General features: G+C 45.5%; 1 protein-coding gene across 1 annotated transcript in view; it reads left to right on the top strand.

The window, feature by feature from the left end:
• The first annotated feature begins 6,253 nt into the window (after positions 1-6,253).
• The window catches only part of LOC114700640 (tetratricopeptide repeat protein 41-like), a 56,680-nt gene continuing 49,721 nt past the window's right edge, over positions 6,254-13,212 (top strand). Inside the window, exons 1-2 of the mRNA XM_037196867.1 lie at positions 6,254-7,688; positions 12,798-12,972. Of these exons, the coding sequence (XP_037052762.1) occupies positions 6,905-7,688; positions 12,798-12,972 (959 nt within the window). The 5' untranslated portion in view covers positions 6,254-6,904. The remainder of the gene's footprint in view (positions 7,689-12,797; positions 12,973-13,212) is intronic.

Here is a 13,212-nt window from a genome sequence, read left to right as displayed (position 1 = left end):
TCCTTCCGATTGGGCTTGGCCGGCGGCTTCCCTCCAATCAAACGGCTCCGCGGGCCCCTCACACGCCGGGCCACCCCTCGGCCTGGGAAGCCTGGGCCTCTGAGGAAAACCGTCCAATGGACGTAAGCGCAGGGCACGTCTGTCCTTTCCTCGAGGTCCCGGGGAATCACTTCCGGCCCCGACAGAACGTTTACTCCGTGACTAGGGGAAACGGTAGCCAAGACAACGCGTTTTTTACTCTTTTCCCGTCTACGACGGGGGGTCACGTTGGGAGCCATTTTAGCACTACACCCTCCACCACCCCCGTCACCTTTCTGTTCGACGTTGCTTTTGGAAAAAGAGAAATATGTAAGGGATTGAACACCCTCCCGGGTGCGTTTGGATGGTGGTGAGAAACTACATTTCCCGGCATGCAACGCACTAGGCCTATGGATGCTGGGAATCGTAGTCCTAGGCTCCTGAGCCAGTGGGCGTAGTTTGGCCTCTGCGCATCCTCCTGTCATGTGTCTGCGGGAAGTGTGTCCTCAGTGATTTAGGATTTCCACCTCGTTCTGATTGCAGATTAGATCTATGCTTGTTCCAGGACTCTCATGCACACAGTTTTCAGAGGCGGACCTGGAAAGCCGCCCGGCGTGGCCCTAGCCGCCGGGTGTCAGAGGGCCAGCCCTGGATTCTGGGCTCCGCCTTTGGCCGATGGTGGCACGCGGGTTTCCAGGTCGGCCTTCTTGTGCGTCACTCCGGGCTCTTGGAACCTTCAGCTCCACCTGGCGTTTCGCTGCCGGCATCTCCTTACCTCCTTACCTCTCTGGTTTTGTTTGCAGTTGAGGGTGGCTGGTTTCCCCAACCCAGAGGGAAACTCCAAGGACTGAATTTCCTTTGACATCCCTATAAATACCAAGGAACGACCTGGCAGTCCCACAGCCCCTCTGAATCAGCTGGACAGCGCGGTGGTGAAGTCCAGGCTAGCACAGAACAGGAAAGGACATGTGCAGATACTTGAAAGCAAAAGCCGCAGTGCTTGCAAATAGCTGGACCGTGGCTTTGTAACTTCGTAGAAACATCTTTCCGCCTTCCGAAAGACAGCAAAGGCGCTCTTTCTGGTGAGGGAAGTCCCTAGCCAGCTCGTGCAATCCGAAATGTTTTCTGCGCTCTTTAGCCTTATTTTAACAAATTTTCCTCCAGCACGAGTGCCGGTCTCTAACATACCCGCTCCATCATTGCTTCCGCCAAGAAAATCCAAATTCCTGAAGGCAAGCTTTTCAGGGACAGTGTCATAGTGCCTTTGACAACTTCCGGAATTAGACTTGCCAACCTTGAATCTGTGGTTTGGTGTTTCCATAGTGTGATGCCTTATTTACATCTGTCTGATTTACCTACATGTAACAAAGCACAGAGAAGCGTTAAGACACAGGCTTTTTGCCTCTGTGCTTGTGTTTGTATAGGGCATACCAGGATCTTATTTCTGTTTTTAGAAAAAGATGCTTGTTTCTGCGTTTGACAGCCCAACATCACTTTTTTTTTTTTTTTTTTTTTTTTTTTTAAATCGAGTAAGTAAGCAACTGTTCTGAAACTGCAAATGTGTCTTAACTGGCCAGTGGGGGTTAAATTGGGGCTGCACCTGGGAGGAACTGAGAATGAGAGCTGTCCTCCAAAATAAAGCTGCTGTTTGTGGGTAGAAGTTTCTGCAGATGATGGTCCCCAGAAAGAAAAAAGAAAAAAAGAAAAAAAGAAGAAGCTCGCAGAATGGTTGGCCCTCATCTGACTCAACTTTGCTCTTTTGGCTCTTCTGAGATTGCTGGCCGAGCGCCCTGTAAAGTAAATGGGTATCTGAGGAGAGTCTCAGCGGGTAAAAGGATTGCCCCGATTGCACTGTGACCTGAGTTAGGGTTCTCCTCACTTGCATAATGGTCAGATGATGGTCTGTAAGCCCAGTGTGGGGGGGGGGTAGAGACACCCCCCCATGAGAGGATAGAGGAATACACACACACACACACACACACACACAGATTCTTGGATTCCTAGTGTGTTTTCCCCATGTTCTGTTCTTCTGACTTTTGACCCATGACTGATCGCTAGTTTCCATTTTGCTGTCTTTCCCCAGCACTATACTCAATGGGGTTTTAAAGCTCTCTACTTTTGAATCTGATTCTCTTGCTTCTTAGTGAGCCACCCTGTGAGTGCTAGGAACTGAACCCTGGATTTCCTCAAGAGCAAGTGTTCAGCCGGGCGGTGGTGGCACATGCCTTTAATCCCAGCACCCGGGAGGCAGAGGCAGGCGGATCTCTGTGAGTTCGAGGCCAGCTTGGTCTACAAAGCAAGTTCCAGGAAAGGTGCAAAGCCTGTCTCGAAAAACCAAAAAAAAAAAAAAAGAGCAAGTGTTCTTATCCACTGAACCATCTCTCCAGGCTCTCTCTCTCTTTCTGTCTCTCTTTAAGACATGGTCTTTCTATGTAGCCCTGGCTGTCCTGGAACTCACTATATAGACAGACCAGTCTGGTCTCCACTTGCCGCTGCCTGGGATTAAAAGAGGGTGCCAGCCAGGTGGTGGTGGTGGCGGCGGCGGCGGCGGCGGCGGCGGCGGCGGCGGCGGCGGCGGCGCACACCTTTAATACCAGCACTTTGGAGGCAGAGGCAGGCAGATCTCTGTGAGTTCAAGACCAGCCTGGTCTACAGAGTGAGTTCCAGGACAGCCAGGAATACACAGTGAAACCCTGTCTCAAAAAAAACGAAAACCAACCCCTACCCCGACCCCCCCCCAAAAAAAAAGAAAGAAAGAAAAAGAAAAGAGGGTGCCACCAGTCTTGGCTAGTGTTTCTCTTTAACTCTGTATGTTTGTGGCTACCACTGTCCATGGCTATCTTTGTTGTGATTTTTGTCATAGTTCTTAAGCAACTCTAAGGCCATTAGTCCCTAGTCTTGCAGTTAAACTTGGAAGGAAAATCCAGATGGGCAAAGGCGATGCAGTTACGGGTATGAATAGCTCCCTCAGGGGTGTGTGTGTGTGTGTGTGTGTGTGTGTGTGTGTGTGTGTGTGTTAATATAACATATTAGTATAACATATACTAATGTATATAACATATACATGATATATATATATATTAAGCAGATACAATCCAGCTGTGGGGAGACCAAGGCAGGAAAGCACTTGGCATTTGGGAGCAATGAAGAACTGAGGGATAGAATGGATACCAAGGGGAACTGGTGGGTTGATCGATTCCTTCCTTCCCTTCCTCCCTTCTTCCTACCTCATTCTGTGTCTCCCTTATTAATACAGCAAATATAGGACCCGATCTGTGCTACGTATTATACTAGGGGCTGAAAGTCATTGGTGGACAATGAAGGTGTGGTCTTTGTCCCTACCGCACATGAGCAGTATTAACAGTCAAGGTGCACTATAAGGAAGTGCTATTTAGTTATTTATTTATCTATTTATTGAGACAAGATCTTGCTACCTAGCCCAGGCTAGTCTGAAACTGTGTAGCCCTGACTAGCCTCCAACTCAGAGTGTTCCAGAGAGCTAGAATTACAGGAGTACACCTGTACTCCTGGCTGTAAGTTCAAGTACAGAATTTAACCTGAGTAAAGGCACAGCAGAATGCTACAAAAGGGAACCATGGGACTTTGAAGGGAATGTTCTTGATCTTGATATTGGGGTATGCTCAAAACTCATCGAACTGGCCGGGTGGTAGTGGTGCATGCCTTTAATCCCAGCACTCAGGAGGCAAAAGCAGGCGGATCTCTGAGTTCAAGGCCAGCCTGGTCTATAGAATGAGTTCCAGGACAACCAGGGCTACCCAGAGAAATCTTGTCTCAAAAACAAAAAGAAAAGAAAAATTGAAGTCCCTTATTTTGTAATTATTGTTTACATATCCCAAGATCTTAGTTTTTTTTTTTAAGCCTCAAATGACTATGAGAATCTGGTAAATTATTGATTTTTATGATGAACCTATAAAAATTAAGTCTTACTCTCATTTTGCAAAAACATAAAAATTGAAACAAAAACTTCATTCATATTAGAAAAAAACACATATGTGGGAATAAGCAAAGACATAATTCCAGTTTGAAGAAAACTATATACAGTGTTGAAGAAATGAAAATACATAAACTTGGACTGGTCTGTGCCTCTGAATTCTGATTTCTGTGTAATAAGTTGCAGCTTAAAGGCCACCCCCTTATTGTCTCACATGGTATCTGGTGATCTGAATTGAGGCACACTGTGATATATTTTAGTTTCTGTGTTTGTTTTTCCAGGCAGGGTCTCACTGACCTTTCTCCTCCTGCTTCTACTTCCTGAGTACTGGGACTACAGGTGTGTGCCAGCCATGTCCAGAACTTCCTCTCCATTTATTTGGTTTATTATTGTTTTTTTTTTCAAACTCTGTTTTTCTCTGTGTAGCCCTGGCTGTCCCGGAACTCATTCCTGTAGACCAGACTGGCCTTAAACTTACAGAGATCCATCTGCCTCTGCCTCCTGAGTGCTGGGGTTAAAGATGTGCGCCACCATACCTGGCGTAGCATCTTTATGTGTGTAGTTTTTAACCTTTTGGCTTAGTTGCTTGAGAGTGATTCCTGGAGCATAGAATCACTGAACCACAGATGTTTGGTACTTGAACATCTTTATTTTTATGGCTATGTGTGTGAGCTTGCATGAGTTCCTGTGTACCACGTGTGTGCTGCTGCCCGCACAGGCTGGAAAAGGACACTGGATCCCCTGGAACTAGAGTTACAGAAAGTTGTGAGCTTCCATGTAGGTGCTTGGAACTGAACTTGGTCCTCCGCAAGAGCATCGCTTACAACACGTATTTCCCCAGGACCTATTCTGAATCTATCGCATCCCAAGTGTTAGATACTCGATAGTAAGAAAGAAGTAATATCTGAAGACTGGGCCAGACATGGGGGTGTATACCTGAACTTCAGCACTAGAAGAACAAAGATTTCAAGTTTGAGACTAGCCATGATGACAGAGTGATACCCTGTTTCAAGAGAAGGAGGAGGAGGAGGGGGAGGAGGGGGAGGAGGAAGGGGCGGGGCAAGGTTGAGGAGATGGCTCAGTTGTCACGTGCTTGTCACACCCTAGAACCCACTTACAGAAGCTGGGCATGGTGGTATGTGCTTGTAATCCCAGCATTGGGGAGGTGGAGACAGGCAGATCCCTCGGCCTCACTGGCCACCATGCCTAGCCTCTTTGGCAAATTCTAAGCCAATGGTAGACTTTATCTCAAAAATAAGGTGAGTGACACCTGATGAGCAATATTCAAGCTAAACTGGCTTCCTCATACACACACACACACACACACACACACAAAAAAAAAAAAATCACTTTGCACACACATACTCTTTCACACACAGAAATGACCTCTGATCACATGGAAATGAGAAATGGTAGTTTTTTGTAAGGCTTGATGATCTATCTAGCCTCCCATGTGATAGATCATCAAGCCTTAATAGACTGCTATTATTAAAATATCCATGATGTTTATTCTGTCATTTTTTAAATATTTTTGAAAAAGTTGTGAAATTGAAAAAAAAAAACAAACCTTGTCTACATTGCTTATTTATTATAAAACTCCTTCTAGGGCAGGTGTTTTCTACACGCCGATTTACGGTCTCCTCACACTTCAAGTCTTCCCTCTATAATATATGGAGACATTGCAATGTGCACATTCTGAGTCCGCCTGACCTGGGGATAAATCTTGACGTTCAGGCCCCTGTGATGGCTCAGTGGGTGAGGGTGCTTGCTACCAAGTGTGATGACCGGAGCTCCTTCCCGGAGCCACACGGTACAAGGAGAGAGCTGGCTCTCAAAAGTTGTCCTCTGACCTCCACCTGCTGGCTGTGGCACACGTGTGCCCTCTAACCCCCAAAAATAAATTAGCTAAAGCAAGCGTGACTTTGGACTGTTACGAATCCTGTCCAAACTTTTGCTCCTTGATCTGTGTGGGAGGGTGGTGGTCTCTTGTGGGATTATTGAGGCAACTCAATGCAAAGGGTTAATACTTTTTTTTTTTTTTTAAGGCATGGACTTAAACGTTGGTAGGAGATCTTAGGAACTGTTTTAGGCTTCTGATGTTTTTTACTCTATGTGAAAGGAATAACTATAATTTAAAAGTAATATTTTTGTGTGGAAGTAAGCTGTGTCGAGGAAAGGCTCATACAGTGAGGTAGTTTTCATAGCTATTTTTAGCTCTCGCAGGCTGTGTCGTCATCGGAGTGCTCGGTGGGATTAAATTCCAGTAGGTGAGTGGAATGTGTGTGAGCTCGTAGAACTGAAGATCACGCCTCAGAGCCCCATCAGGCTCCTGGATGCAGACTTTCTTTGGCCGCCAGCCACATTCTTGGTCCTGGTCTTGGGCCTGTTTTTCCTGTGCCGACCTCCACTTCAACGCCGTTTTCAGCCTTGCTCCTGTCGTGAGCCACCCTTGGCCTCTGTGGCTCCTGACTACACTGGAGTCCCTCTGTGGACGTGCCTTCCCTTTCTCGTTGACAGCCTAGCAGCTTGCATTCATTTTGTATTTCTATGGGGCAGAAGTAGGGGTTGGCCAGGGGACCTGAGAGGGTGGCCTGGGACTCTAGGGAAGGAGGGAGGTCCTGTGTCCATTTCCCCATGCGTCTTATGGTTGTTAGTTTTTCAGCTAACACTTTGTGGGGAGTCGGGAGACACAAACTGCCGGTGCTCTAAAATAAATCTGTTTTGCCCTTGTCTGCCCTTCCTAAACTAGATTGACTGTGGCATCTCTTCCTCAGAACACAATTCAAAGACGGGATCTGAGTAAAGCTGACTGGTTGTTGGTAGCACAGTTGGGGAGAAGACTCCACAGAGCTGTGCGCCCCGACGGTTGGGCTGGGATAAAGCTGCTCTTGTTCCGAGTGTCATGTCCCCTGTAAGCTTCATGAAGTGAATCAGATGGCGGGTGACCCTGGAACAAGATACAACACTCAACCCAACTTAAAGCGCCAGAAGCCCATCCAGCCTTATGTCTGCTCCACTCTGGAGGACTTTCAAGAAGAGAGAGATTTTTTGGCCAGCACCATCTTCCCTCGGCTCAACGACCTCTGCAGCCCCCGGGGCACCTACTTCAAAGCTGTGGACCTGAGATGGTCGGCTGTGAAGGCCCACAAGTCCTTCACCGCCAACCTGTGCCGACAGTACTCCTGCCTGTGTTCCCAGCATCTGAAGCTCTGCCTTGACTGTGTGGACAGCTGCTCCCCCTTCTTCATCTGCCTGCTGGGGCAGACCTACGGGGACTTCCTCCCCCACTACACACCCTTCCTGTTCTCCAACGTAAAGGACTTCACCAATCTCTCCAAGGGAGAACAAAATCTATATGTTGCTGCAAAAAATGGCTACCCTTGGGTCCTAGAGACTCCCAACTGCAGCCTAACAGAGTTCGAGATCACCCAAGCAGCCTTTCGGAAGGAATCTCAGTTTCAGTTTTTCTACTTCCGGACATCGAACTCACTGCTAAGGACTTTCAGCGAGGAGGGAGAAGAAGAAAAGCTGTCCCCAGCTTTTCTGATGAACGAAGAGGGAAAAGTGAAAGTTGGGAGACTCAAGGCTAAGATCATCGGGAAAGGGCTTCCTGTCAGATTCTATAGAGACCTGGACGAGCTGGGCGATTTGGTTTTCAAGGACTGGTCCGCTGTTGTGGAGAAGCTCTACCCAGTCCCTATTATCATGGAAAATATAGGTCAGTAAACACAGGGATGGCTAAGGCTTCACTTTGCAATAGGAGATGTCTCCTGTGTCTTCCTGGAGAAGGAATTAAAAAAAATTAGTGTGTGTGTGTGTGTGTGTGTGTGTGTGTGTGTGTGTGTGTGTGTGTGTGCCCACACCACAGTGCCTTTGCAGGTCAGAGGGCAACTTTGGGGAGTCAGTTTTCCTCTTTTGCCTGTTGAGGCAGAGTCTCTCATTTCTGGTGTTCTGCATACTCCGGTCTGTCTGACTCATAAGTTTCCCATGATTCTCCTGTCTCCATTTCCCATCTCCCTGTATCCTGCAGTGCTGGGATTACAGATTTGGGATACCACATCTGGCTTTTTGTAAATTCTCGGAGTAGAACTCTGGTCACCAAGCTTGTACAGCAAGTGCTTTTACCTGCTGGGCCGTCTCACTGGCCCAGGCAAGGAACCTTTAAATAATTGAATATACTTGTTAAGCATTTTAAACTATCACCATGATCTTGTAGCATATGTTGCTCTCTTTAAAAGTATATTTATTTTAATGTGTGTGTGTGTGCCTGAGTGCATGTCTATACACCATGTTCATGCAGGAGCCTGAGGAAGTCGGAAGAAAGTGTCAGATCCCCTAGAACTGGAGTTAGAGGCAGTTGTGAGCCACCAGGTGTGTGCTGGTAACGGAACCTGGCTCCTCTGCAGGAGGACTTCTGGAACTGAAAAGAAGAGCTAATCGGGGGCCTGGAGATTATTAAGATGTTAGAGAGCTCAGAGAAGACCCAGAACATTGGCATCCGCATGTAGGTCTAGAGAGATATTGTCACCAGGGTCTCATCTGGGGGGAATCTTGGTTATTGTAAGTGAAGAAAAGCACTGGTGTCTAGTGGGTAGAGGCTGAGGACGTAAATGTACAGGACAGACTTCCACAATGAAGGGCTGTCTGGTCCTAAATGCCAATGGTGCCATAGTTAGGAAAAGAAAGAACCTTTATAGTCTGTTGATATGTGTATAGTGTCACATTTAATCTTTAAGATGACATTCTGGTCCTGCAGATGAGCAAATAGAAGCTGCTGTACAGTGGTTAAGTGTCTTACCAATGATACAGGACTACTAAAGGACCAATCCAGGTCTTGAACTCAGGTCCCTCTGATGCTCAGATCCTTACCTGTGGAATCCTTTACTACTCAGTGGAACCCATGGACTAACAAGCTTGAGAATTTGTTATCCCTTTCCATGTCTGTTTAACTAAAACAATGGTTATGTTCGTGTTTTTGAAAATAATGTCCTATGTTGGACAGGCATGCATGTGGTAGATTGAAAAGCCAACAGCACTTAAGAGTGCGGCAGAGGTTTTTCACCCAGACAAGCTTCAGAAGGGATCTGAGATGAAGAAAATTCATCAAATAATATGAGTAGTGGAATGTTCACATGCATGTGGTATGTTTAGGGGGTAAGAAGATGACTATCTTTTGTCCCATCCTCAAGCAATGACATACAAATGTTATAGTTTCTAATGTAAGGACCAGTTAACATGGGCATGCAAAATGACAGACAGTAGATGGTATATTCCCAGATCCTTTCTGGGACCAAGTAGTCAAAAGACCTTGTCATGTGATTAGGAGCAGATGGATGGGTGGTGACTTTAAGAATATTGACCCACGCCATAGCACCGTGCTGGTAACATGAAACTCCTTGCAAGCCAAACCATTAGGGACCCAGAAAAGAATATTATTATCAGTTCTGTCAGTCTTTTGGTTGTACGTGACATCAATAAAAAAGGAGAATTACAGAGTTTGGGCCCCGTTCCACTCTATTGAATTAAACGTGCTTTTAGAACTGAAGATGCAAGGCTTAGTTCTGGGTCATGTGGGCTTCCTCCTGGTGCTCAAATGGTGTGTCCCCCTGGGCTTGGGCCAGTGTTTCTCAGCTGGGAGCTGCTGTCCTGATATGGGCTCAACACCTTGAGTTCCCCATTATGGAAGGAAAAATGACTGTAGCCGCTCCAGGTTCAAAGTCCTAAGAATTGATTCTGAGTCTCAGAATTGGGTCATTTTGTCTCTGGGAGCCTGAGTTGAGCCATATGTTTTTATTTGACTCCATCACTGGGTGCCCAAAAAATACGATGTTTTGCTTGGCTAATCCTGTATCTGGAAGAGCAGTCATGAGCTGGAGAATGTGAGCTGAGGCTGAATGAGCCCCAGACACTAATCTAGTGCTGCTCCTGAAATGATGCTAAGGCCAGGGGGTGTGAGGCAGCCAGAAACACAGACCAAATGATTGCGGTGGGGTTGGGTTTTAGATTCTCAGTCCAGACTGGGCTAGATCCTAGAGTTTTCAGTTCCAAGCTCTGGAATTTAGCAAGTTACTATTGATAAGTGTTGGTTTCTTGTATAAAACAGATTAGCAGTAAATACCTTGAAGGTAATAAAAAAAAGTAAGACATCTAAACACAATGCCCAGCACATGTTAGTCATGGGAAATTATTCAGAAGCATGAATAACAGCAAGTGGGATCTGGAAGAATATCTACATTTGGCCAAAGTATGAAGTGTGGGTAATATTAATATTCTTTTACCGATCTCAATCTGAAACCCATCTGATTAATAGTCACCAGTGTGTAGAAGAATCAAGCTTTTCTGTATATTTGGATTAAGGCCACCTTATTTCATTCTTGTATTTATGTTGGTTTTTAAATTTTTCGGACATGCATGCATGTGTATGTGTATGATGTGTGTGTGTGTGTGTGTGTGTGTGTAGAGGGGGACGCTTGTGCAGGCATGTAGAGGCCAGAGGCCAGCATCGTGGAATTGGTTTTCTCCTTCCACCAGGGTTAAGTTAGGTTTCTAAGCTTGCTCAGCAAGTGTCTTTACCAGTTGAGCCGTCCTGATGGCCCTAATTAGTCCTTGATTTTGAATATCATTGAAAGGTTAGCTTGTTTTAGACTTCCTTCTTCTTTTTACGTTTAATTTTAAATCACATGTATTTATGTGTGTGTGGGTATGCAAACATGAGTGCAGGTGTGCTCGGAGACCAGGTGTCAGATCCCCTGGAGCTGAAGTCAAGGTAGTTGGAAGCCGTCTGATGGGGTTGCTGGAAACTGAACTCAGGTCCTTGGCAAGAGCAGGACGCTCTTAACTGCTGACCATCTCTTCAGCCCCTAGGCTTTATTCTTTTGTTTGTTTGTTTGTTGTTTGTTTTTTGATACAGGGTTTCTCAGTGTAGTTTTGGTGCCTGTCCTGGATCTCACTCTGTAGACCAGGCTGGCCTAGAACTCACAGAGATCTGCCTGGCTCTGCCCCCCGCTTAGCGGCTTTATTCTTAAATGGGTCTATGTGCGCTAAATGAATAAAAAGATACATAATGGGTTATATAATAGAAATTGTTTCTATCATATGAATTATAAATGTATAATTAAATAATATAAATATAAATTATTAAAAATGCTTTAGAAACAAATGTTCAGTTCTTTCCTTGTGGATCTTTGGGACCCTTTAATAACTCAAGGAGTCTACAGCTGGGGTAGTAGAAAATCATTTGGTCAGCTGGTAGCTTCTGAAAAGCAAGGTAGAGTTGTCATTGTGTATTTGTGCGCGTGTGCGTGTGCATGTGCGTGTGCATGTGTGTGTGTGTGTGTGTGTCTTCGTGTATATGCAGGTACATGTAGCAACTAAGGGTCAACTGCAGGTGTCGTTGGTTACCTTGTTCAGTTTGAACTTGACTCTTAGAAGTCTCATGACACGTGGATGAAAATACTGAAACAGAACCCATTTTTTGTAAGCTAACCTTAAAAATCAATTAAAAATACCTCTGCTAGTCATAGAAAAACCTAAGTGAGTGAAGGTCAAGGTTAGTTCAAGAGCCTTGTTGGACTGTAAATTCTTCAGTACAACATTCTGTTGACGCTCTCGGAACTTGGAGCTGGCCTTGGGCAAACTGGGTTTCTAAGTCTATTCTGGCCCAAATCTCAACAGGGAGGCTCAGAAGCCCAGTTTGGAGGAGCAAGGTGTGTCTTTTGGGAATCCCAGGCCAACTCTCCTTCATTCGCCACCTCCCACCCCTGCCACTGGAATAAATTGGGGAATATGTGTCTCTCCAAAGACAGGAGGGGGTTTTGATAGGCTAGAACGTCCTGACACTAATTAGGCAGTGGGTTTGGAATTGGAGGAAACTGGAGCTGGCGTGAGCATTAGAGATCATCTAGTTGCCTGGCCCTCCATATTTACCAGAATTAAAAGGACTTCCCCAATGGAAGAGCTGTATCTGTGCTTACGGTTATCGTCTGTGTTGGAACATTTTACCCCGGGGGGGGGGGGGGGGGGGACCGTACTCCTCAACCTCTGCCATGGAGGACATACATGTACATGCGTACCACAACACTGAACCTTTGTACTAGCTAGCAGTTTATGTACCAAGTCTAAATTTGTTTTTAGACTTGTTGCTCTTGGGTCGTGACAGTTGGATTCCATATACAAATGGCATGAGGAAGGTTAAATGGTCTGTCTGTGGCAATGGTTCTCAACTTGTGGGTCATGACCCTTTTGGGGAGTGCATAGCGGATATCTTGCATATTGGATATTTATATTACGACTAATAACAGTAGCAAAATTACAGTTATGCAGTAGCAACAAAATAATTTTATGGTTGGGGTACATAACATGAGGAACTATATTAAAGGGTCTCACAGCATTAGGAAAGTTGAGAACCACTGGTCTGTGGTTTGCTTTCACTATTATATACAGTGGGCTATAAAATATGATACAAGCTGGGCGGTGGTGGCGCACGCCTTTAATCCCAGCACTTGGGAGGCAGAGCCAGGTGGATCTCTGTGAGTTCGAGGCCAGCCTGGACTACCAAGTGAGTTCCAGGAAAGGCTCAAAGCTACACAGAGAAACCCTGTCTCGAAAAAACCAAAAAAAAAAAAAATATATATATATATATATATATTATGTATATATAATATATATTATGTATATATATAATATATATATATAAAATATGATACAACCATAGAGAGAAAGCGCTATAGACACAGAAGATTCCTTCCTGGGCCTTAGAAGAGTCACACAGAACTGCAGATGTGAAACTACAAATCTAACACTTGCCTTATCTTTTTTCACTGTTAAGATTACAAACACAGTCTTGAATATTTGTATCATGAAGAGTTTGCTGAGAAGTGCGAGCAAGTTTTTGTTATTTCCAAGGAGTCAAACAGGACCTTTGAAATACTGGAAAGATTTGCCTTAAAAGATGTTGAGCTTGACTCCGACAGTGCAGGTTTGGGGCTGGACTCCATTCTCAGGTAAGAGGTTCGGAAGTCCTCATTTCTTTTACGGGGCTAACACAAAGCAGCCTGGCTTTCATGTATGTGAACCTCCAAATCCAGAGTGTCTAGCCTCCCTTTTCCCGTAACTTTCTGTAAGAAAGACCCTGTGAGAGTCTACACTCGTGATACCTTAGCAGTATGGCTGCCTAAACCAGACCTGAACTGTGAGAACACCAACCGACATGCTAATGAGGAAGAGGGAAATCTCACGGGACC

Source organism: Peromyscus leucopus, chromosome 18 (assembly GCF_004664715.2).
Source record: "Peromyscus leucopus breed LL Stock chromosome 18, UCI_PerLeu_2.1, whole genome shotgun sequence".
Lineage (NCBI taxonomy): Eukaryota > Metazoa > Chordata > Mammalia > Rodentia > Cricetidae > Peromyscus > Peromyscus leucopus.
The sequence above is the reverse complement of the archived record's forward strand: the minus strand, read 5'-3'. Positions and strand labels throughout refer to the sequence as shown.